Below are 26,685 nucleotides of genomic sequence, written 5' to 3' on the forward strand. Positions count from 1 at the left end.
GGTAGGCTCCTTTCACCCTCCGATCCCTGCCCTCCCAGCGTGTGTGTGTGCCCCAGGTGCCATTAAAGCACGTTCTGCCGCTACTTCACACAGTGGGTCAAAACTTTCTTCCTCCTTTTCCAGCGGCCATTAAAAAAAACACATGTTTTAAAGGGAAACTACTTTGCTTCCAAAAGTTTTGGAAACAGCAGCCCCTTATCTCTCTGGTGATGAAGGATTTGACAATCAAATGCTTAGTGTTTGTTTGTTTGTTTGTGTATGTATTACATTTCCTTCTGGGTTCTCCAAGAAGCCTGGGCTAGCATCTGTAGAGGTAGCTATTTTTTATCCCCACAAGAATGCTAAGAGGTACTAAGGTTGGTATTAATTTGTCTGAGGCTACCCAGTGGCAAATTGACACTGTCATCTGTCACTATAAGCACCTGTCCATACATAGACTTCATGTTTACTTCAAAGAAATTGACTTCCTGATATTGGCAAGGGAGGGAGGAGAGAGATAAGGAGCATATATTAAAACATCTTCCGATGGACACTTGTTTTTTTCTGAATCACTCTGTTCCTAACATTAACGAAAAGGAAGATGTTGATATGCTATTTGTGATGCTCAAGAATATCCTTCTTTTAATCCTCCTGATATAGAGAGAGCATTTTAAGCTGGAGCCCTGAGGGAGCTCTGTTGGCTAAGTTGCCTGGCGAGGAGTATTTACTGTATGATTAGAGTGAGTGACTCACCTCCAAACGACATTGTGCTTCACGCTCGAATAAAAGGAGCTTGTCACACAGCCTACGTAGATGCTCTTTTTTTAAAAGAAGAAGAAACGGGGGAAAGTGGGAGACAGTTTCAGTTTGTCACGCTCTCTCTCATGTGTACGAATATAAATGTTTTGGGGGAAGGGGGAGGAAATAGACCCTGATAGGCTTCTGGCCTGCTCTTAACAGTTTGGCAGACTTGTTATTAGCATGCATATAAAGGACTCATTTGGTTTGCTTCCTATGCTTGAAAAGCAAAACAGGTGTGTGTTGTAAACTCAGATGCATTGTTTGATTTCACGTTTGGGGATGCAGTTGGACTGGGGTCCAAACAGGATTTCTCACAACAGGAATTCTCACTCCTGAATACGGATGGCTTAAGCACATGCTTCCAGCCAAACATTCCCCACTGAGGCATGCTGCAGAATGCTGATGCTAACTCAGACATTCTCTGTAGCCTCCCATGGGTTTTGGCTCTGTAGCATCCTGTGTGAGGAACCTTGCAACGGGTCTACCCTAATACCAGGAGGCAGGATGGTTGTATTTATTGGTTAACAACAGATCAGGAGCTCAGCACCCAGGCACCAAGAAGACCATAGAGTAGAGAGGTTTAAAGTCATGTTCAAAGCTATCCTTGATGCCTGTTGTTGCAGAACCAGTTCTGATTTGAACAAGGCTAATAAATTTGCAGAACTGTGTTGGAGAATTAAGGAAAATGCTCCCCCCCTTTTTTTTTTTTGGAGGAACAAGAGTGGAAATTTGAACCTTCGTTTCCAAGGATAACATATTATAGTATGCTGACCCATTTACTGCTTGCCCAGTACCTCCTGCCAGTCACAATGGGACACTGTGTCCCTGAATGCTCTTTGGCTATTTCCCTCCCTCTCAGAGTTTATTCAAAAATGTTCTTGGCACCACTTCTGTTCATCTTTGAACTTTTGTACCATCAGATGCCAAAATGCAATTACGTTTATAAAAGGGGTCAGAGAAAGCAGGTGGGTGAACTCCCTAACCAAAGCTAATGTGGGGAATTATTATAGCCAGATGGTAGATTTCATGCCTCAGGTGGCTTGAGGAACACCCTTTTGTTCTTTCACTTGTGGAATGTGATTGCTTTTCCTCTGATTCTATATTTGGAAAACCCCAGTTGCTTTCACAAAATAATAACAGGACTATTAATGTTGATTTATTTCCTTTCGAAAATGCATTTATTGGGTCAGAAATTACTAGATTAATCTTGTTTTAGTGCTCTCACTCATTCCCCTACAAAACCTGCCACAACAATTTCAGTTTTAATGAGATTATTGTGCTGGAGATGCTGTGGAGTCAATCATTCCCTCTGTTTCCAGTGTTCAGGCTGTAACTGCCATTGCTTTATTTATTATTTGCATATTCCATTTTTAAACTGCCCTTCATCAGTTAAGATCCCAGGGCAGTTTACAATATATGGAATTAAAACAGTAACATTTAATTTAGCAAAACACTATAATACACACCAAACATGAATTCAAAATAAACAATAAACCAATCATCAATAGACAATATAAATATAACTGACTTGAAACACGTCAGTTTTCCCCAAAGGCCTGGATGTAAATATCTGTCATTAGATGGGGAACCTTTGTCTTGTAGGTCAGATATGACCTATGACCTGATTCCATCTACCCCACAGGGCTTTCTGAACACTGCAGCCTGCTATGGGTCTTTGGGTGAGTAGAGGGACAGTTCCTAGTAGTGTGGACACCATCAGAAAGTGAAGGCAGCACTCTTCCTCCACTCAACACCAGGAATGATTGGGTTGCCAATCACCCACAGTCTATATTACATTCTTTACTTAGTGTGAACATCCTCTGGCCATGAAGGATCCCTCAGGGGAGAGGTCTTGAGCAAATGACCTTTGTAGTGACAGCCTAAAGGTAGCTCTGCAGACCTCAATATGTGTAGTACCAGCTGGGTGTTCATGGGTATCCGTTCCTCAAGCTGTCAAGTTACCTGCCACCATCTGCTGCACAATTCCCCAAACCTGAGATAATTCCCCAAAGAGACATTACAGCAAGGGTTAGCGCAATCTAAATGAGACCAGTTCTAGAGGAATACACCACCAGGTCTAGTCTTACTTAATCCAGCCAACCTGTAACTTTATTTGGTCTGTTTCTTTGCTCAGGTTATGATCACTGGAAGGGGCAGGTGTTAAATTCAGATGAACTTCATGAACTATATGAAGGACTGAAACTGAACAATGTAAATCATTACGATTATGTACTTACAGGTAAGCTTCTTAATTTTTGCGAGAGTGTTATCATGGCCACTAAAGAACCTGAAATACGTATGCTGAGGGTAAAATGATTCCATAGCTGTTCTTAAGGCAAAGGGGGTCCTTGGTGGCCTTCTCTCAATCTCTTAAACGTGGTTAAGAGATAACTCAGTTATGTCTGCATTTCCTCTCTAGGAGAAGCATTTTTAAAAGGCCACCTCAGCAGGAAGCTTGTAATATAAAGCTTTGCATCCAGCAAAATACCCTCGCTCACATTTCTGCAGATTATTATTAATAACATAGTTTCACCTCAATGCATACAGTGCATATGTTTTAAATTTCATTTTCTGTATTCCTTACTGCAGTGAATAGGCTTGTTATAAACTTGCTAGATGAAATTGATTGCCATATTGATTTATATAACTTCCTCAAGAAGGGAGGTGGTTTCAAAGCCGGGGATAACGGGGAAATTTAATGATACAGGTCCAGAATTATCGCCCATAAAGGCTACTCTGCCATGAAGGGTATGGCACAGCTGACAGTTTATTTCCCCTTGCTCTGGTTTCCATGGAGTTCTTGGAGGTAAAGGAGATATTTAATAACAAAGTGAATGAGATCGCACTGATGTGGCAATGAATTTTCAGCATAAACAGATTCCATTTGTTTTGAAGACCTTTTTAATTTTCCCCCTGAGGAAAATCTTAATGTGCAAAATGACAGAATAGCTTCACAGAATTGCTTTCTTTTACCAACCACAGCTGGTCAACTAAAATATTTTTCTACCTGCACTATTGCTTATTTTTATTTTATTTCTTATCCTGCTTCTATCTGGGCTCAGGGTTGCTTTTTTCAAAGAATAGTTTGAAATAATTGAGGTAATTCCAAGACTGGAAAGTCTATATCATTTAAAGTTGGTTTTTAAGGTATTACTCTGTGTCCATATTCAGAGCTTTTCAGGAAAGCATAAGTTGTGAGGAACTATATTTTCAGGGAGTTGTGTGTAAGTGGGAAAAAGAAGCTTTGATGAAAGAGAGTATGGCACCAGTGAAACAAATAACATTTCAGACATTCATTGGCTAACACATTGTGCTTGCTGGGTATAGAGGTTAAAACTCTCATTTTAATCTTTATTTTTGCTCATTGTCTTGGCCCTGTTTATTGTTTGGGAAGAGAGAACAATAAAATTTTTCTGAAAATATTGGCCCAAGACGTGGCACCCTACACAGACACATCCCAATGAACCCAATTTGCATTGCTAATCTAATATCTAAGAGCAATAAAATTTATTTATTTATCTATTTAGATTGACAAATATATAAACTATTTAATCATAGAATCTCTAAGCAGCATGCATAAAGCAGCTGTAAACAATATACAAATAAAATAATCAAAATTTAAATGCAGTTATCTGCAACTCTGTTTACATGTTCAGGCAAGCTTGCTAAATAATTTTTTTTAGCAGCTTCTACTGCATGTGGCGACTTTGGTCTCTACTTTCAGTATCACACATTGTGACTAAAGAACTAAAGTCACTGTTATAAGGGATATGGCGTTGCTGCTGTTTTTGTGCTCTTTGCTTTATAACGCCTATTAAAACAGAGGCATGTGATGATATCACACGGGCCTTTTCCTTGCCACCATCTCACATAATTGGCTGGTAGGGGATGAGAAAGGGGAGTTTCAGAGTGTGGTGACATCATATTGCTTTTTTTTTTGTACTATATGTTGTTTGAAAACACACAGAGGAGCAGCTGCTCCTTGTCCCTCACAATACATTTTGTCTCAGGTCTCCCTAGTGTCTCTTGTTATGTCTTGTTTAGACCTAAGACTAAGGTCACTGCCACACCATACATTTACACCACTTTAACAGGCATAGCTCCCCACAAAGAATTCTGGGAGCTCCGGTATGTTAAGCGTGATGACCTCACAGAGCTACCATTCCCAGCACCCTCAACAAACTACAATTTTCAGGATTCTCCATGAAGTGGTGTAAGAGTGCTTTAAATGTATGGCATGGATATAACTTAGGCCATATTTCTAAACTCTCTGAGGAATGATGACCAGACGTGTAAATTATTCACTAAAGTAATCTCTCTAAACTAATGAATAACTCTTGAGTAAAATGTATAAGGGTCACTCCTATATAGGCAGGGCAAAGTTTGCTCTGAATTTCATCTGAATTACCCTCTAGAACTCAACAGTGTTGAAGAGCAGAGGTGGGGGCTGGGGAGTTCTTGCTTCATTTGGTTTTGCAGAATAGCAAACCATCTATTCTGTTCACGGCCATCTTATACAGTAAATTTATGTATTTATTCAGGGTTTCTGAGATGCCATTCACTTTGCCTCACAACAAGCCCCTTATGGGTGGGTGCTTGATCTGAGTGGCTGCAGCTTGCAGGTGGGAGAACTTAGCCAAAACTAACAAAATATATTTCAATAGGAAAAATGTAAGGTTCTGGCTGGAATGTGTGCAGAGGACGATGACCGAGATAATAAAAGGTCTGGAAGCTAAGCCATATGAGGGACAGTTGAGGGAGTTGGACATGTTTAGCCTGGAGCAGACTGAGAGGAGATATGATAGCCATCTTCAAATATCTGAAGAGCTGTCACATGGAAGATGGAGGAAGCTTGTTTTCTGCTTCTCCAGAGGGTAGAACTCAAACCAATGGATTCATATTACAAGAAAGGAGATTCCAACTAAGCATTAGGAGGAACTTTCTGGCAGTAAAAGCTGTTCAACTGTGGAACAGACTATCGTGAAAGGTGGTGCACTCTCTTTCCTTGGAGGTTTTGAGCAGAGCTTGAACGGTCATCTGTCAGGGATTTTTTTAGCTGTGATTCCTGCATTGCAGGCGGTTGGACTAGATGAACCTTCGGGTCCATTCCAACTCTACATTTCTGTGATTACTTCCTTCAGCTCACTCTGGTTTTTGGAGGGGTTGTGGGGGGAGAAGTTGGGAGGGTTCCATTTGACGTGTGTGTGTTTGCAAAAGTAGGGGCTCTACCCTTGATAAAGAAGACATTTATAACATTTACCATCCTCAGTCCTCTGCACTTGAACTGGCAAAGCTGAAAAACTAAATGAAGATCAAAATGTGACCAGTGGCACTTCAATTTGTGATGACTGAGTCACACATGGAAGAAAGTAAAAACCACTACAGCCGATCTGCATCCTGGACAGAAAATTTGGTTGTCTTTCCTCAAAGGAAGAGGATGCTTTTGTTAACAGAAAAACTGCTTGGAAGGTTATAGTGGTTTCTGTGTTTGTGTTTTGCTTTGATCTCTTAGACCTCTGAAAAAAGATTGGCTTAAGAGTCCTTCCACATGTCCAGGCAGACAAACTCTAATATAGCAAACTCACCCCAGTTTATAGAAGTGACAACTACAGGTCAATTCATAGAGCTGCTGCCACTGAACAGAAATTGGGTGTGGAAAATACTTTTCCAACATAATCTTAATTTCCCCTCTTATCCCTTCAAAGGCTACACAAGAGACAAATCATTCCTTGCTATGGTGGTTGATATTGTTCAAGAGCTAAAACAACAGAACTCCAATTTGGTATATGGTAAGTTTCTAATATACAAATTATTCACTTTACATTATGTAGTTAGGGAGATCTCAAAGACGGAAGATATTGGTGGCTCTCCTGAACATAACTCTAAAGGCTCAGGCAAAAGTGGTTATGGCATTGATAGTATATAAAAAATAGATCACGATATTTATTGTGAGTAAATTAGTTTTGATGTCACCAGCTGGGACATCAGAGAAATCTCTTAGCAGCGCTGTAGTGACAATAAAAGGGCATTAGCAAGTTCACAGCTCATGGGTGTTTTGTCTGGCAACAAGAGACTGATCTCCTCTGATGTTACAGTGGAACTTGCTGCCTTGACTTAGCTGCTCTGATTTCAAAGAGGCAACTGAGTGCTGGAGCATTCGCCAGAGAGAATTCAGATTCAAAGGTCACTGAATAACTTTCATTACATTAGCTGTTTAAGTCTTGCCTGATATCCTGGAGCTATGAGACAAGACCTTGTTTGCTGGAATCAATATAGGTTAACATCGCTTTCAAACAGTCCTAAGAGGGCCTGTTCAAGTTGCTGCTGTCTGACCATTTGGTCACTCTAGGTATGAGAAGTGTTCTCTTCAAATTACTGGACAGATTCACAGCCTATAATCCTTCTATCCTTTTATGGATCCGGTACAAACAAAGTTTTGTTTGTGTGTGTATTTTTTTTATAGCAAAGATCAATTTCCTAGCATAGGATAATAACAATATATTGTAACTACCATAGAGGTTTTCAATGAGCCTGGCATGGTTATGATCTCTTGGCTCTTCATACTTAAAAGTGCTCTTATATGGTGCCATTATTGCATCTGCATTAACAATTTTAACTTTCTCTTTCAGTATGCGATCCTGTGATGGGTGACAAGTGGAGTGGGGAAGGCTATATGGTTGGTAATCATCTCACTCTTGGCCCATCTTAATGAATAACATTATACCAAAAGAAACCCTATTTCTTCAGGACATAGATACAGACTGGACCAGTATAACAGGGAATGAAAACTCTGTCTGCGTGTGTGGAATGTGTGGTGTGCTGGCTGCTTGAAGTGCAACTGCGTGGTGGTTACTCTGTATGGAAAGCCATTTACAGAAAGTAGCTTGTCTATTGGGGACGCGGGTGGCGCTGTGGGTAAAACCTCAGTGTCTAGGGCTTGCCGATCGCATGGTCGGCGGTTCGAATCCTCGCGGCGGGGTGAGCTCCCGTCTTTCGGTCCCAGCTCCTGCCCACCTAGCAGTTCGAAAGCACCCTTAAGTGCAAGTAGATAAATAGGTACCGCTTTATAGCGGGAAAGTAAACGGTGTTTCCGTGTGCTGCGCTGGTGCTGGCTCGCCAGAGCAGCTTCGTCACGCTGGCCATGTGACCCGGGAGTGTCTCCGGACAGCGCTGGCCCCCGGCCTCTTAAGTGAGATGGGTGCACAACCCTAGAGTCGGACACGACTGTCCCGTACGGGCAGGGGTACCTTTACCTTTACCTTTAGCTTGTCTTAAAAAAATAGGTGATCCCCCCCTCCACGCCACAGCAGCCTTTCTTTCTGCTGCAGCAGAATAGCAGAATTTGCTGGAACTGTGTGTAGAATTTTGTTACTATTGATCAGGCATAGGCAAACTCGGCCCTCCAGATGTTTTGGGACTACAACTCCCATCATCCCTGACCACTGGTCCTGTTAGCTAGGGGTGATGGGAGTTGTAGTCCCAAAACATCTGGAGGGCCAGGTTTGCCTATGCCTGCTATTGACACTCATGTGCAAATGTTGACAATCACATACACAAACATATACACACATTTTGGGGCATTCACAGTATTCCTCTGGGGATTGTCGGTATTTTTATTTAGATGCCAGCATGTAGCAAATTTTGAGCAGTCCCTCATATGAAATCTCCAAGTGCAGTAATAGTTGTGAATCTCTTCCTACCAGTGTGCTTATCAATTTCTGGTTTGAGCTGAGAAGAAGAACTGCTCATTCATGGATTTGTTTTTGGGAGATTTGAACTTTGTTAGAATAAACTGTGAATAATGAAGAATCTGCTTAAGCTTTCCAAAGCCAATATCATTTTTCTTATTCTTTACAGTATGTTCCAAAGGATCTTCTTCCAGTTTATAAGGACAAGGTTGTGCCTGTAGCAGACATAATAACACCTAATCAGTTTGAGGCTGAGTAAGTATTGTTTTTCTCATATATTTTTAAAGATGTAGAGATAAATTGTTCTCATTATTATTATTATTATCCTCATTAAAATGATAAGTTGCATTTTGTAATTAATTAAAATTAATATTAAATGCATTCTTGACATTTCTTGCCATATATAAAATCACGTGCTCACAAATCTAAATTTTGGTAAGTTTGCTAAATTAGTTTGGCTGGGATTGTTTAAATAACATGGAGTACATATGCTGTTTGAGTCATTTTACAGGGTCTGTTAGCTGAGAGGATTAAAAGATGCCAAGGGTTGATGAGCAACATAGATTAATTTCTTGTATTTGTTAGTGTGAAGGCAAACCTATACATTTATCACAGTGAATAACACCTTAGTAAGACAACATTCAGAGCCTTTTGATTAGAAGGCCTTGGCCAAAGATAGTAAGAAGACTTTTAGAAATGTGTTATGAATTTGAATTATTAATTTATGATACCTTCCTGTCTTGAACTCTCCTTCGAGTACCACTGTGTCAGAAAAAGGAGCTAAAATACTTGAAATAAATTAAATGAAATATGATAGCAGTGCAAAAGGGAACTCCATGCAAACAACTTTTCTCTATCTGTTGAACCAAGGCAGCCCATAAATTCACTGAACAGTATAAAACATGTCACAGAAATAGATTAAAGAATGAGAAATAGGTTAAAGAATGAGCCTCAAACACCAGCTGTGAAGAAAGAGGCCAGAATTATACTTAGGGTTTTATAGTAGCTCAGAAGGTTGTTAGAACCTTCCTTAAAAGTTCCCTACTTGATAGACTCTTGAGCTTCCGTAATACTATATCCAAGACAAAGGATACAACATAGGGGCTTGTTATACCATGTCTCTTGTTTTTGAGGACCAGTTTGATGGGAAGCTGTTTGAATCTTTGTGCAATGTGGCGTTTTATAGTTTTATCTCATTTAAAGTTGGAGGATGATATTCCCCAGTAAAGTGCACTATAGATTTTATTGCTAAAATTTTAATTAGCAAAAGATGTTTATTTTAAAAGGACACTGGACTGTTATTTCCTGCTTTGTAGGTTACTTACTGGGAGGAAGATACACACTGAAAAAGAGGCTATAGAGGTAGGTGTTCTTGAACTCTTAGATTTCTAACTGCTCCAGTGAAAACATTTTAACGCCTCCATGTAATTGCTTGTGGGTCGAATATGGTGCTGTTGGTAGATTTGTAGAAATCACACAGAGATGTCAAGCGTATGGAGTGGTGCCTCCATGTGACAGTTGTTGTAGCCCTTACCATTGCTGTGTGATTGTGACTGCTCGAAAAAGGTTGTTGTGACTGCTTGTAGACATTTGTACACTTAGTGCAGTCGGTCTGCTTCCATGCATTTACCACAAGTTAGTAGCACGTAAGAACTTTAAAAACAGAAGTGGGCAACTTTTTTGTATTTGGGGTTAATTTGTGGGGTGGCTGCGTGACAAGTGTAGGTGGGACCAGAGCCAAAAGTGGGCAAGGCCGCCTCTTTTCTCTGCCCCCATTCACAAACCATGTTAAGCAAAGCCATGGCTTAGTGCAAGAAAGCAAATTTGTGCACTCCTGGAGAGCAGATTGGAGCTGCTTTGCTCCTTCCTGGTCATGATGATGATACACTTTGCTGAGCTAAGCTGTGGTTTGGCTTAGCATGTTGTCTGAATCCAGGCTCGTAGTTTAGCTCTCTCCAAACAAACCACAAGTGGGTAACTGAAGTTTGGCCTATGGATTGCAACTTGTGGTTTGTCCAGGAGAAAAAAGCCGCAAGTCAAGGTCAGATGACACACTAAGCCAGGCTATGGTTTAGCTCAGCAAAAGGCAGCTGCAAAATGACCGAGAAAGAAGCAAACTATGGCACACTATGCCCAAGAATTAACCTCATCACTTGCACATGGTTTTTGAAACTGGGCCCAAGGGTTGCAGGTTGCCCACAACTGTTTTACAAGTATCAACTAGGACTCAACCATACTTAACCATACTTAAAGCCACAGTGTTTAGGATTAACTATGTAGTGGTAAAAATGTTAATGATTCAGTGCTTTATTCTGCACATAGAGCAACTTTTTTTTTGGTTTTGAGAAATGAACTCAACACTGGAGAAAACAACACTTGCAATTCAAAATTGACTTTCAGCATTGCTTTACTTTGCAGTACTGCCCCCTGGTGCTTACATGCTGGTGCTGTGACAACAATAGTAGGAAATGAGAATACACATATTCCACTTTACCTAGGGCTGCCGTACGTCCGTAATTTCTTGGACATATCTGGGATTTGCCCGTTGAAAATGGCGCCCGGACTGAATTTTCGTAAATTGTCTTCCACTTTTTGAAATATGGCAATTTTACCGTAAGGTTGATTAAGACACTTCCCTAAGAAGATCTTTTAGTGCAATCATGTCTTTGTTCAAGTCTCCTGATTCCACATCTTAGCTCCTGGCACTACTTTATTTCCAAAACAAATTCATGGCAACCCACAAAGAAGCCCCCTTTACTTTAACCATCAGCCACAAGAAAAATAATAAGCTGAACAGCTTCTATTGCCAGCAAAGCAGGGTCTCATGCGGCATTCAATAAGTGGTATGGAAGGAGCCCTGAGTTCTTGCTCTTGGTAGTTCCCCCCTATTATTAAGAAGAGAAGAGAAGATAGTTTTGTCAGTGTACTATGGATGCATGGCGAGCTGTTGCTTTAGGCTTTGATTCATGATGACAGAAGAAAGAGCCAGGCTGGCATCCAGGCTGGGCAGATTCAGTTAACGGGCACAGAAAACTGTGATGCTAAACTAAAGTGGCAATTGTGGAGTATCTCTGCACATTTAAAAAGTGTGCTGTATAAAAAGATAAATCGGAATAATTGTGTTTTGAGATAGAACTATTGTTAGAGTGTAGTAACTGTTACTGCTGTGATAATTATGTGTTAGATCAAGGGTTGCTATACGGTGGTCTGCAATAAACACCTAAGATGTAACCAGCTGTACTTTTGAATAAATAAGGTATACTATTCATTGCACCAAATGTAGATTTCAACAGAAGTAGCTCATAAAGTTCAACGGAAAAAGCAGAAGACCCAGTGAATCAATTCATTCTGTAATCAGTTCATGCATCGGTTCATGCATTCAGGACGGCGAAACAAGCCTAATATTCCAGAAATCCTTGTCTTAGACTCTGTGAAAGGATTCTGTGGAACTGTAACAACCTTTCATGTGGATTGTTGAACTTCAAGAACAGACAGGTGGAACAGACACTTTTACAGTGGTACCTCAGGTTAAGTACTTAATTCGTTCCGGAGGTCCGTTCTTAACCTGAAACTGTTCTTAACCTAAAGCATCACTTTAACTAATGGAGCCTCCTGCTGCACCGCCGGAGCACGATTTCTGTTCCTATCCTGAAGCAAAGTTCTTAACCCGAAGTACTATTTCTGGGTTAGCGGAGTGTGTAACCTGAAGCGTATTTAACCTGAAGCGTATGTAACCCGAGGTACCACTGTACGCATATGGACCTTATGCATGAACTGATTACAGAATGAACTGATCCACTGGGTCTTCTGCTTTTTCCATTGAACTTTATGAGCTACTTCTGTTGAAATCTACTTTTTATACAATGAATAGTATACCTTATTTATTCAAAAGTACAGCCGGTTACGTCTTGTGTGTTTATTGAATATGTTTCACGTAACCATAGGCTTGTTGTTGTTTTGCAAACTGGTCTGCAGCATATGTGTGGATTTGTGGTTGAAGAAGGCAGGTGGTACATCCCACACAGTAAATATTCATATTGATTTTTAATTGTATTTTTATTGATGCTTTTATTTCTTGTATTGTATTGCAATTTGAAGTCTATGGAATTCACATAACATGCAATATATAAGAAATAAAAGACGCAATAGAGATGTAATAAAAAAATCATACAGCATCTGTAGTACAGCACATGACAACTGCTACAAGAAGCAGAAAAAACAACAACCCATAAGTGATCCTCCAAAACCCTTGGCAATTTTCAAGTGGTCTCTGGAGGGGGAAAATGTTTGGGAACAACTGTGCTAATAGTTATGGTCACGAATGTGTTTTCATGACACAGTTCTGTACTGATATAGCTATGGAAGTCCTATAGATATAATTTACCACTGGATTGTAGTCTTAAATTTCCGGTAAACACACCCTGTCTTTAAATGGGATAATTGGGTACTGAAACGTAGATATTCCAGCAATCTACTGAATGCTATTGATTCCTGTAAGTAAAGTCCTCTGATGTTAAGTTTCGCTAATGAGGTTCTGTCTAGACAAATATCCTGATGCCAAGAATAAACAGGCCCCTGATCTTTGCAGTTTTTCTCCCAGCAAAGCCAATTGAATGTCAGCCCACAGATTACACTTTTCCCTGCATCAGAAAGCATCCCCCGACTATTACGGCTATTTTTATCCTTATTCTCCTTTTTTATGCTTCTGGAGTCACCAGGGAATACCCCTCCTGTCTTTCATTGCTAATTATAATGCTTTGTTTGCCATTTTCAGTCTCATTAATGGAAGCAAGCCCAAGTTAAGTAGTCTCTGGACTGCCTGACAAGTTAATAAGATGCTAACTTTAGGTCTATAGATTTTCTAGTCACATTCCAAAATATTTACAGAAGAATTTTCTATCAGTCTGTCTGCTTGCTCAATCCCATTCTGAAAGGGAAAAAATATCTCTTTAAACATAATAAAGTTTCAGCCAGGCATAAAACAATGTGGTTACAATGCCATCTCATTAAAACACAATCCCATCTCAATTATACTGCAACACTCAAGTTAACACAGGTGTTGTTTTTTTTATCTGAACACTTGTTTTGGAACAAAGAGCTGGCTGAATCAGGCATTAGAAATATTCTCATAAAGTGAGCCCCAGCTACCCTCAGGGGCACACTGGCATGCAATACATCATGTACAACCTTGGCCTTTGTTTCCACAACCGCAAAGTTATGAGCTGAGAACCACCTATGCAGTAAATCAAAGCCAAGTTTAGACTAGTTTAATTACAGTGGCTTCCCCAAAATAACCCTGGGAATTCTAGTTTTGTGAAGGTTCTGATAAATATTTTGTTTAGTCCCATCTTAGCACAGTAAATATGGATCTGGGAGGCAGAAGAGCACACCTGATACATGCAGTATAAAGTCACTGTGCAACAGCCCTGTGTCTCTTGGCACAAACAGGATACTAAGCCCAGGCCTTCTTGTTTTCCATGCAGATATCCTACTTTGTTATCCTAGAGAAAGAAGACTGCTTACCTTTTCTTTTTGTTAGAAACAAAAATGGACTGTGCGCAGAAGAGTTATTTCCAAGGCAGCAATCTTATGCCAACTTAGTTGGAATAAGACTTATTGAAAGCAAGGGGACTTGCTTCTAAGCCAGGGGTAGTCAACCTTTTTATACCTACCGCCCACTAATGCATCTTTCTTGATGGTAAAATTTCTTTACTGCTCTCCAGTGCTCGATGGGAGGAGGATTCAGCTTGTGCTGTAGAACTCCCTACCACCCACCTGGAATCCTGAAATGCCCACTATTGGGCAGTAGGGGCCAGGTTGACAGCCCCTGTTCTAAGCAGACATGTATAGAATTGCCCAAATTGTCAAAAGCAGCGTTACTGGAGCAGCTTGGCTTTTCATGAGGTGGAGGGTGTTAAAAATAGTGGCTCTCACTAATACAAACTTTATAATGTTAAATATAGCATACTTGTAAGTTTGTATTTTACATTAGGGTCTGCCTTTTAGAGAAATGCTGGGACATTTAACTATTTGCCATTATTCTTCAGTGAGAATTAACTGTTCAATATTTTGGTCCATGGAAAGGTAATGGATATGCTCCACAATATGGGACCCGAGACTGTTGTAATCACCAGCTCAGACCTCCAGGCACCTTCAGGAGATGATTACCTGATAGCATTAGGAAGCCACAGGAAAAGTAAGTTGATTTATTTGTTTAAGTGAGAAAGCCCTGCTTTGTCATATGCATACACATTAAAAATACACCCCACAATAAAGAAGAACGTTTATTGAAAATTAAGTTTCATAGATAAATACAGATACATGTAAAAATAAATCAAAGTTACCTTTTTTTCGAGATATTACTAATACATTTTGCAGACACTTGTTATTATTGTTGTTGTTCTTGTTGGCATCGGCATCCATCCATCTCGAGAGACAATGGAGTGTGCCTCCGGGGGCGAAGTCAGCTCACTGCATTAACAGCACTGAAGTGAGTTCCCCAGGGTGCAAGCCTGGGCAGTGTGTAAGGAGTACATGGGCTGCTCGGATGACAAGACCAGCTCTTGCCTAGCTGGTGTGATCCAAAGGAAAGGACCACAATTGGCCTTGTCTGCTCAATTTGCCAGAGCCTGCCTTCACATGTAGGGGAAATCACTTGTAGACACTTGTATTTGGCGCATGGTTGCTATGTTGCCCACCTATGAGTTAACCTCAGATTCCTGTTTGATTACATTAAACTGGGAAGAATATAAATATGAGCCTTCCTTAACAGCTTCACAAGATGGGACCACAGTGACACAGAGGATCCGAATGGAGTCTCCTAAAGTAGATGCTGTCTTCGTTGGTACGGGAGACCTGTTTGCTGCCATGCTCTTGGCCTGGACCCACAAGCATCCAGACAATCTAAAAGTATGGACAGACACTTTCCCCAGTTTTCCTTCCTGCCTCAATGACAGAAAAAATATTCTCATTTCTTTACTTTAAATTCTTAGTATGTAAATTTGTAAATGAAGACGACAGGATAAGGAAACGAGGCCATATAAAACAATAAAGGATGAATGCCCTTGTTCAGATGTAACAGTAAACCATAGGTTAGTGGTATGAGAATGAGCATGTGATAGTGTTGGGTTCATGCACTTCCAGTGTCAAATTATACATCTATCTACTGCATCAGTGCTGGTTATGCTGCTGGGTGCTAGTTCCTAGGTGGAGTAAGGGCTATGGAAACCTGCAAGATCAGCTTGAACAGAGGCAATGAAGTGTCAAAATAAAACAAAAAGGTGCATACAAGTTAAAATACTCTCCACGTAGAAGGTTTTTGGGCAGTAGGGCTGGAAAATACTGGTGCTTGACACTTTGGAAGTTTGCTACAAGTCAGAATAGGCAATACTGAGGTGGGAGTGGTTGTAGATGAACTGATAGGTTGATCTGGTATAAGGCAACAGAATCATATGTTTGCACATACCATGAGCAACTATAGCTTTCTGAAGTATTGTCTCAAAATTTCTGAAAAAGCAAGAGAATACCATGTCAACATACTTTATGTATTAAATGCTGACGCCCAGAATATCTGTATTGTGTTATATACCACTCTGTCTTCAAGCTTTCATTTTGGGAAATAATAGAATATAACGTGCCAAAGGCTTTGTTTGGAAATCAAGCCTGCTACCTACAACTCGGTTTCTCCTGCGTATTCTTAGTGAAATTGCATTTAAATTTGATGTTTCTCCCCATGGGCACATGTTTCGAAGAGAACAGCTCCAACAATTTGTCTTCAGTGTCAGTAAAGCAGTAGTGCTACTGGCCTGAGTCAATAAAGTGCCAGTGAAACTGAAATATTTTCCTTCCAATTGCAGGTGGCATGTGAAAAGACAGTGTCAGCCATGCAGCATGTTTTGCAGAGAACCATAACGTGTGCAAAAGGTAACCTATTTACACCATGCTTCTGAATTCATTCATTTACCATTACTGGAAAATATATATTAGGGAGGGGGCATAGCAGAGTAGTACAGCCCATATACAATTCAGTTGAGTTTGGTATGAACATGATTTTAAATTGACCATCTATTACTCCTTTAATTTTACAGTGGTACCTCAGGTTAAGTACTTAATTCGTTCCAGAGGTCTGTTCTTAACCTGAAACTGTTCTTAACCTGAAGCACCACTTTAACTAATGGAGCCTCCTGCTGTACCGCCAGAGCACGATTTCTGTTCCTATCCTGAAGCAAAGTTCTTAACCCGAAGTACTAAAGTACTTTGATTCTAGACTAGATGTGCCAGTGGCCTGATCCAGCAGCTCTCCTGGTCGACGACTCCTAGAATCCTTGACCCTTACCCATTGTGACGGGGGCTGTTGGGAGTTGGAGCCCAACAGCATCTGAAGGGCCACAGGTTCTCCATCCTCAAGATAACAAAAAAATAAGGAGTGTGCTGCCCAAGGTGGCTTGGACAGCTTTTAATACCAGCTAAATTGTACTTCTGTGTTCAGAGGCCGTATGCTGCTGGGAAAGAAAGAGTGAGGGCGTGTTTTATTGCTTGTGGGCTTCCCAAAGGCATCTGGCTGGTCAGTGAGGAGAACAAAGGGCTGCATGAGATGGACCTTTGGTCTGATCTTGCAGTGCTCTTGTTGCATCCTGAATTGCAGTAGAGCTGAGATTCAAGCATATTGATTTGGGGGTGGGCGGGAAGGAGTGAAGGGCTTGGAGGGACAAGTTTTTCTTCTGGGCTGCTTTAGTTAAAACTAAATACCTGTGGCATTTCAGTCTCTTTGTTGCTTTTGTTTTTAAGCCCAAGCTGGAGAAGGAAACAAACCCAATTCAGCCCAGCTGGAACTGCGGATGGTCCAAAGCAAAAAGGACATAGAAAACCCAGAGATAATAATAAAAGCTACTGTGTTATAAAGGTTGTATATCTCCTAACAACGCACAATGTATTGATGTCCTCATTTTCTTTCCTGTAAATTGTAATGTTTGCCTTAGATCTGTGACAGAAACCTGACTTCCATGAAATAGTGCCCAGCATAGATGAGATCCACTACCAAGCACATGTGCTGGCCTTGCTCGAATTAAGAAGAATGAAAAAAGCTAGGTGTATATTGCAACTCCCTCCCAGGTATGAAGATGGCTGTCAGATCAATTCAGTCTTGTTGGGAACCCTGGGTTTGGGAGCACAAGGTTTCTTGCCTTGCCAAAGACTTTCAGAATGCATTTGTTAGTGGAATGATTGTCTGGAGTGTATAAACTGTGGGAAAGCATCTTGTGCCAATTGAGCAGGTTACCTCTCCTCTTAAATGCAGTGGTTTGGCAGCCTGCTTCAATGTTCAGTACCTCAAAAAGTAGAGGGAGATTCAGGCCAGGTGTGGAGAGGGGTCTGCAGATGGTTAGCTTTTAGGTTCTCTGTCTGTACAGCCCTTGGAAGTATAAGAATGTGTTGTTGAGAACAGCTCCCATGTCTGGTCTGTGAAAAATTGCAAGACTCCACTATCCAGAGGTGCTAACCCTTTAATATTAAGCAACCAAAAGTCGTCAGGTTTTTTGTTTGGTTTTGTTTTCTTTCCCCCTTCTTTCTCTCCACAAAAAATACAGATGAGTAAAAGACAATGGTGGTTCTACCTCTTGATAGAATACACTTGACACAATTTTATCAAAAGACTCACAAGATGCAAGTTTCCTTAATAAGTACTTCTTATGAAACCTGAATATCCCATTTCATCTTGTAATGGCTAGGAGGGGAGTGAAAGTCTTTGTTGTTTGTTGAGACCAATTCACTGTTTTTGACCACTGGTTAGCGTGCTCCTGCTTCTGGGATGGGTGATAAAAAAAAGACTGTATAATCAATAGGTTTCTCCAGACATCCACATCCACCAAAGGCACTACACACCAACCACTGCTGTTGTACAACCTCCATGCCTTTCAACGACACTTAGGCAGGAATCTCATGCAAGCCTGATAGAAATGAATATAGGTTGCACCGTAGACGTTTGGGAGGCATTTTACCCATATTATTTATCAATGCAACACCCAAACCTTCAGGAATTTTACAGGAGTTATTGTTAAATTTTAACTTGAAAAAATAAATGACGGTCTGGATGCTCCAGTGAGCATGTCTGAATACCTTGGGAATCAACACAGAGTGCTAGATTCTGTTACATGCAATAATCTCTTAAAGTTATTAAAACAATTTCAGTTCCTCTTAGTTGTTGATAATTTAATAGTGCCAGGACTAAGCATATTAATTCAACTTAGAATTTTAAACCTGTTTTCCTGTTTCTCTTCTCTCTGTCTCTCTGTTCCCCACCCCCAGAAGAATTATGGATAAATTGACATTTGTACTCTTTGTTTTATTTCTTGTTATTTTCTTGAGATAAAACAGGGTATTGAAGCAATCCATGGCACTTTGTAAAACACTTGTTGCAGTGTTACTTCCTCTTTCCTTGCAAATGGCCAGGGTACTTTTCTCCTAATTTTTATTAGAACATCCTTTTCTCTGGATCTCTCTGGAAAACAGGATTTCTGCAAAAGTGCTGCCATTAACAGGAGTGCTGCTTGAGTCTTAAAGCTCCATTGTGCAAACTGTTGTTTGCTGTTGTTAAAAATCAGCTTTTAATTACTTTATTGCATTGTTTTGAATTTCTTAGATGCCTTTTACTAAAAATGGTCTTGAGGTGATCTACAATATAACATACAAACAATATAGAAATATACAAGAACTAAAAACAGGGGTAACAGCAACCAACAAATTATTCAATACAATTCAAAAAGCAACACCAGCCTTGCCCCCACTACCATAGCGCCCCCAAAGAAACATGTTCATAATTGTCACTAAGCAAACCAATTTAAATGTCTAGCTGTTCATAAGAATGTTACATTAACATTCATATGCCTGGTGCCAAAACAATGTTTATGTTGGTTCAAGGTAGGCCTTGATGGGGACAACATTCTAAAAATGAGGGGCTGCAATTGAAACATTTCAGCTTTTTCATTCATTTAAAATACCCATTTGCCTAATCATTGTGGTTGTAGATAAAAGCTTGTTGATAACTTATTTCCACTGTGGTCCCCAGTGTCACACAAGTTCCCCACCCTTCCCGGTATCAGGGGTAGGACAATGTATGGCCTGCCAAGGTTTTTCTCAATAAAAGCTTCTCCCGCCAGCCTCAGATGAGCACGACAGCAGCATGGGGGCATAGTCACAGGAAGGTGGTGAAACTCATCAGACCAGCTAAACTATGAGTGGGGAACCTTTGGCTCTCCAGACGTTACTGAACTGCATCTCCCATCAACCCTAGCAGGCATGACCAAAGGTCAGGAATAATGGGAGTTGTAGTTCAGCAACATCTCAGAGGCCAAACATTACGCACACATCAGCTGAAGTTTACAAAGCTTTACATTGTATGCACATTGCCTGCAGACTTCAAAGTATGAATTAAATTAGGAATTGCTATTTTTCAGAACATATATTGACCCAGCATTCCCTACAAATTCCAGCCACAGCCTTCCATCATAGATTCATAGCACCCTAAGTATCCCTAAGAGATCTTTTGGAACTACTGCATCGCATCCTTGGAGTGCTTTCCTAATATATTTTTTCCTGGTCTCTATTGAAGCTGTGTTTGCTTCTCTTACCACAAAACGGTTACATAGGAAGCTTTGGAATGGCACCATTCATTCATTCATTCACTCACTCACTCACTCACTCATTCATCCAATAACTGAGGGTGCTTCATATATTATACAGAAGTGAGATGAGAAAGAGCATGAGTGGCGGCTCATCTCACCTTGGAAGAGTACCCATTTCAGAAAGCATGACAAGGCAAAACACAAGAGTTTCCTATACTGCCTTCCCTCTACTTCTGCGCAACATCCAAATATGCCCTGAATGGACTGGCTGCCATGGGAAATAATACCTGGGTTTCTTTAGCAGAACCAACAATGCTTGATGCATGTCTAAGCCTTACATCAAGCTGAGGTTTTGCTTTTTCACAGTGTTTACAGTTAGTTTCAGGGCTCAGTCCCCAACCCTTTTCCTTACTTTTAGCAAATCTGAAGGGAAATTCCATGTAACTAATTACTGGATGTTCCTGTTACTCCTTTTAGTCACCCCTGTTGTGAAATTGCCTTTTATAAATTAAAAAAGGGTAGTTTTAATTGCATGAGATTCTTGCCCTTTCTCATGCTGACAGAGCCAAAGTAGGCTCTTAGGTTAACAGCTACAAACCAGTAATCATTTTCCTATTCTCATACAACAATATACACTGCCCTGTATTGATAACGACATTCAAGACAATTTTCAGGTTGGAGGGATATAGTTGTTGAGCAAAACGTAGCTGCGTGGAGAGACAACTTCTAAAGCACAAATACATTTTAACCATTAACCCCATCTGATCACAGAACACTCAAAGGATTAAAGTTTCTTTTTGAGTACAACATTCCACGTTAACATCTCCAGCAGCTTAAGGAAGCTTGCAGATTAACAGTCATGATCAGTCCTAGCCTTCTCTGTACTTGGTGGGTTTGTTACTGGTAAAACATTAAATTTATAGCAATAAAATATTCATACACTTTTTTCATACAAGACATAAAGAATCTTGAAAACTACCCATTGCTATATAGATCTGCTGTAAGTTGAGCCTTCCTGGTATGTGAGTTAATTAAAATTCTACAAAATCCACATAATACTGTCTTTGTCCCTCTTCAACGTATTGGGCCTATTAGACATTCATTAAAATTGCAGCACTTGATTTCCATAGATAAATGAGGCTAAGTAGTTTCATTAGGTATGCTACTACTGCTACTATTCTTGAGGTGAATTTTGATTTAATGTGGGATTTTCATATATGAAACTTTCCCACATACTTTCCCCATAGAACACTGAACAAGCCAATATGAACTGTGATTTTAGCCAGGAATCCAGAGAAAGGGGAACTCTTTATCCCTCCCAATTTTCAACTTAATTTCTAGCATACGCAGGACAAATTGCACATCAAAAAAGCACAAGTAAAAATACTAATTTTTAGTGAGATTTTTAGAGAAAATATTATTCATATTAGGTCTTGATTCTACTCAGATTAATTTACAGCACTCCCTTATTTTAAGTAAGTCTTATGCTGCAAACATGTTAGAACTTGATTCCAGTATTCTAAGGCTTATCAGGAGAATCACTGGGGGGAAAGCATTTTTAAAAATCCCAATAGGCTATTGCCGGCTATTTTTAATTGCTGCAGGTTTTGGAGACATTTCTCTTTAATATGGTTTGGGCAGCATTTATTTCTTGTCATGTCATCATTTCACAGCCCTTGAAAAAATGTAAGCAATACTCCGCATAAACCTAGCAAAAACCATGTCAGATCAGTTTTCTTTTATTTTTCTTTTCTTTTAGCTGTAACAGACACCCAAGGTTTCCAATGATTTTTTTGGAATTAGATGCAGATGGAACAGCTATTAAATATTCTACTTCACTCTTTTATACTTTGGAACATATATATATTTAAAGGAGTGAGCATCTCGTAAGGGTCATGTCCTATTTACAGATCCACCCATAGGGAGCCTTACCCTCCAGAAAGAACTGCAGCACATGAACCTATCAGCTGGCGCCCTTACTGATGCCACCTGAGCCTTTCCCTCAATAGGGTGCCAGCCAATACAATCCCTGCAGATGTGAGACCCTATCCTCTGCACCAGTGTATCAGCTTCTGTAGCGGATAAGTTGTGTAGAGAGAAAGAGGAAAAGCTGATAGTCAGAGATCGGATCCCTTTGGCCATTGTCTTTCTCTAGAGCAATGAGATAGATCTGGAGAGAGGCGAAGTCTTTCTATAGCCATAGGTCAGAGGTGGCCAACATCGTACCCTTCAGATGTTGAACCACAATTCCCATTACCCTGATCATTGGCCATGCTGGCTGGAGTGGATGGGAGCAAAAGTGCTAAACATCTGGAGAGCGCCAAGTTCACCACCCCTCCCTTCGAATGAAGCTAATTCTCTCTGCCATAACCACTCAAGCTGCTTTTTTTGAGAGGATCTGGAATTCTTCCTTCCACCAACCCTCATATATAGGGTAGACCGGGACTAGCTCGCCCAGAGAATCAGACTGAAAGTAAAGAAGATGAGCTTAAAGCAAATCAGCATTGTGTCTCTAATAGTCCCAGAGGCACGAGTTAAGTAAATACTGCAGCTGTTTTTATGATTGTCTTCAACTGGAAAGCTGGTGTTATCATCTACTGTTGCTAATTTGTGTTTAATTCCACTTTTTGTAAAGATTTCTCAATGTACCCGTGCAGCTATTTTTCTTATTGTGGTTTCAGTTCTTTGTGAAGCATCGGGGCTAACAAGATCTTATGTGCAAGTACATGTGATAGAGCTCTGAAGCTTTCTTTTTTTTCAAAAAAAGACAAATGGCTTCGTGAGGCAATGGTTTTGAGCATAAAAATGATGGGCAGGGGTTAAGCACTCCCTCCACTACTTCACTTAAAGCCTCCCTCTTCCAAATCTGTTCTTTAAAATGTACGGCATCAGGAATCTGTTACATGCATTTGCACATAACCTTTAATTAGTCCCTCAGCAGGACCAAAACTCATGTAAAATGAAGTATCTCACAAGCTTAAATCTAGCTTTTATGTACCCATAATACTTTGACTTCCTTGCACCTAACGACATTTAGAAAAGTAAATAGAAACTGTCATTTGTGAAATCTTACTTTTAAATGTGCTTTTAAGAAGCATATGTATTAAAATTTGCTATGTTTTAGATGTTTATTTGCCAAATTGCATTCAATATGCAAGAGATCTGTGATCAGCGCAATATTTAAAAAAAGAATTAAGAGGACCAAGATTTCTAGCTAAAGATACTGCCTTGTTAAGAGTAACCTTATACGTATCTTGATTGGATGGTGTTAATTCATTGTCTGTCTGGTACTGTTGCAGTGATTGTACTAGTCTCAATTTACAATATGTGGCAAGAAAGATTGTAATAAAGCTATATATGTTTAATAACACTGTGCATAACTATTGTTAGATTCTGTTTTGGATATGTTTAGCCACTTCATAATTAATCAGAACATGAATAGTTTGATAGTGTTGCTGAATCAGGTGGCCTTTTATTAAGTTTCCATCCCATATTTTAAAATGTGAACCATTGTTGGTTCAGGGGCAGGGCCCACAGACAGTATATCCAAGGGGGAAGTAAGGTAAAGCCACTGGAAGCACAGAATAAGAGGGTCCATGCAGATGGCCAAACTACCCTTTAAGGAGCACTTTTGCTTCAACGCAGTGTGGTCATCTGTATCATGCATTCAGGTGATGAGGAGGATCTTAATGCACATCTACAGGTAAAATGTCTGGTAGGCTAAGCAGTGAAATGATCACCAGTATGCATGCCAGAAAGAAACGCCGAGAGGTCTTACTGAAAAACTAGATGTTAACTCTTACTGTCAAATGTAAGATGGGACTTCATTGTTTGCCATACCCCTTAGGTAACAGGATTTGGCTCTTCCTCTGCTTGTGAGAGTTAGAGTTACTAATTTGTTGACTGAGAAAAAGATGTCAGGTCCCTTCATCCCAACAGGTGTCCAGAGCTCATAGCTTTTCATGCCTGGATAGGTGACTAATCTGAGCTTGATACTACATCAAATGCCTTTGTTTTGTATTCTGTGCCAGAATAGTTGGTGAGGAAGTGTGTTGATGGTGCTGGACTTAAAGGATTGGGTTGTGTAAATGGATTATTTATTCCATCTTTGGGCTGCTTGTAGAAATATCTCTGCTTGGGAGAGCTAGGACCCCCCAGTGAAGAGAGAGAATTAGAGCCAGCAACAACCACCAATTCAGAGAATCCTGACAGCCGCCCCATTTTCTCAGTAGTCCCCCTGCCCTTTGGGTCTTGGACCTTAAATATGGTAGGGCATGCATATTCTGCTGGCTCTGTACATGGATATATTTTCCCCCTCTCCAAAGAGACCCTAATTACATACTTTATCCCCTGATCCAATCTCTCTTTGAACCATACAGTTCTTCATAAGGCAGTCTGACTTTGAATGTTGAAGAAGCACATTGCTGAACTAGGTTCTGCACTGGCCCAGTAAACAGATTGTGCAGCTGATAGAGCAGTTGTATGGCATGAGCAGCAGAATTCCAGCCTAATTGGAGTGCTGATGAAGTTCCTCTCTTAAGGATTCTACTTATGCAAGTGCATTTGTGCCTTGGTAACTTCTGAGACATTTAGGAGGCAAAATTAAGTGATCTTGTGAAAACGTAAGAACAGGGTCTTCAAAAATCATGCCTATTGAGGAACTGGTAAGATGCAGAACAGAAGAAACAAATGGTTCACTTGTTTCCTTTGAATTAAAAAGAATCTGCTCAGAAGGGTAGAAAATGTTGGCTTTTTAGTCATCCCACTCCTTCCATGCAGTTTTCCAAAATTCCACTTCCAGAGCCATACAAAACAGCTGCTATCCATGCAACTGAAATATAGTATTCCAAGCTTGCTGGTCTCAGGCATGTATGTTTCTGAGCAAGGATGCATTCTTGAACAGGAGACTTCTGTTAAAAACAATAGTTTGGTTGCAGAAAAATATAATAAAGGAAGCACACTGAAAGCATTTCTAACCTTAAACAGACTGTGCCATATAATAAGTGGAAATGACATGCATTATTTACATACTGCCTTTTCATTGCATTGCTACTTAGAATAATAATTGTGTCTAGGAGAATGTGGCATGTGTACTCTGTATCTGTATGTATTGAAGTTCTAGCTACAGCGGGGTAGAAGTAGAATATGAGGGCTGGCAGTGCAGGCCTTCAGAAAGGGAAATAAATATATATATATTTTTATAGACTGTAATATGATTTCAAGTCTCAGCTGCGCCACATCAGCCTCTTCCAGGAATGTAAATCTGCAAGATTGGCTAGAAGAGGGTGGCTGTAGAAACGAGAAAGGTAGCTCAGTCAATCCCAACAGCCCAAGATGGATTTAATTAATATATAAAGATGCCTTTGAAATATATTTTTAGCTCTAAAATATTAAATGGATAAATATTTACAAGCAAACTTTATATGTATTTGACATTTGTGTAGTGCTTTGTATTGAAGAAACTGATCTGTTATATGTTTATACCTCTTATTAATTGTTCTTGAGTTGTAGGGACAAAGAGTAGATAACTTGTTTATATGCCAGAAAAATAATAATAATAATAATACGTGATGTGTAACTGTGTCTAATGTTAGTGGCCACAATCCCAATGAAAATGTTGTTTGTATACTTTCTGGTTTGCCACATGTGACTTTTATCCATTTTGTAGTAACGTTTACATGCTAAAATATGTAGGAAGATGATAATAAAGTCAATGAACTACCTAAGTGAAGGCCAAGAATTAATTCCTGTTGAGCTAAGAATTATGATTTATGGATTTATTACTCAAAAAAAGTATATCATCCCAGAGCCTGTGTATTGGGAGGTGCATTCTCTGCAGTGTTCTCTGTCAGTTTGTTCAGATTTATGAAGATTGGCAGGGTGGGACATGGAACGTTAGATATCACCCCTTGCCAGTAATTCAGACACTTGATAAGAATAATAGAGAAATGGCACAACTGAAGCTAAACGTAAAGGTTTGCCAGCCTTGTAAACTAAGGAGTCAAGCCAATCAGCATTTGAACTAAATAAGATGGTGGGAACTGCTCCACCGTTTCTTGGGTGGAAGTGTTCAGTTTGTAGTTGGGGAAAAGAGCGTGTGGCTAAATGGCTATTGCAAAAAAATTAAAAATAAAATAAAAATCATAGTGGTTTCCCTGGCCACCAAAGGCATCCCTAGCCCAGCATCCTGTTCTCACAATGGCCAACCAGATGCCTGTGGAATCTCTGCAAGGAGAACCTGATTGCAACTGCACTGTCTCCATTTCAGATTCTCAGCAACTGGTATTCAGTCATGCTATGTCATCCACTTCATATAATTAAACAAAGGCGTGACTGTTGTTGTGTTTCTTTGTAGGTTATTACTGTGGAGCAGCTCTGCATTTTTTAAAAAATAAAATAAAGCAGCGTCCCAACTTCCAGTGCATATTTTATTTATTTAAATGTTTATAAATCACACTTTGATAAGAAATATAACAAGGGGGTATACAACACAGAAACGAGTCTACAATCACATTCGTAAAAACATCAACAGTATGTCAATAAACTGGTTGCTAATAATTCTAAAGGCCTTTCTGAATTAAAGGAATGACTCTCCCAGA

The 26,685-nt window shown here is 40.0% G+C and overlaps 1 protein-coding gene across 2 annotated transcripts in view; it reads left to right on the forward strand.

Annotated features, from left to right (window-relative positions):
* Positions 1–25,812, forward strand: part of PDXK (pyridoxal kinase) — a 47,997-nt gene extending 22,185 nt beyond the window's left edge. The window contains exons 3-12 of one of the 2 annotated variants that reach the window (XR_014510374.1): positions 2,915–3,019; positions 6,486–6,569; positions 7,410–7,456; positions 8,638–8,723; positions 9,785–9,830; positions 14,553–14,664; positions 15,241–15,377; positions 16,325–16,391; positions 17,256–22,363; positions 22,438–25,812. Coding sequence is in view for 1 of the 2 variants with exons in the window: in XM_083437396.1 (XP_083293522.1) it covers positions 2,915–3,019; positions 6,486–6,569; positions 7,410–7,456; positions 8,638–8,723; positions 9,785–9,830; positions 14,553–14,664; positions 15,241–15,377; positions 16,325–16,391; positions 17,256–17,368 (797 nt within the window). In the remaining variant the exon portion in view is untranslated. Of the gene's footprint in view, positions 1–2,914; positions 3,020–6,485; positions 6,570–7,409; positions 7,457–8,637; positions 8,724–9,784; positions 9,831–14,552; positions 14,665–15,240; positions 15,378–16,324; positions 16,392–17,255 lie in introns of both variants that reach the window. The other variant, XM_083437396.1, reaches the window with a different exon arrangement.
* Positions 25,813–26,685: the final 873 nt, after the last annotated feature.

Source organism: Podarcis tiliguerta (genome assembly GCF_965153285.1).
Source record: "Podarcis tiliguerta genome assembly, chromosome: 4".
Classification (NCBI taxonomy): Eukaryota; Metazoa; Chordata; class Lepidosauria; order Squamata; family Lacertidae; genus Podarcis; species Podarcis tiliguerta.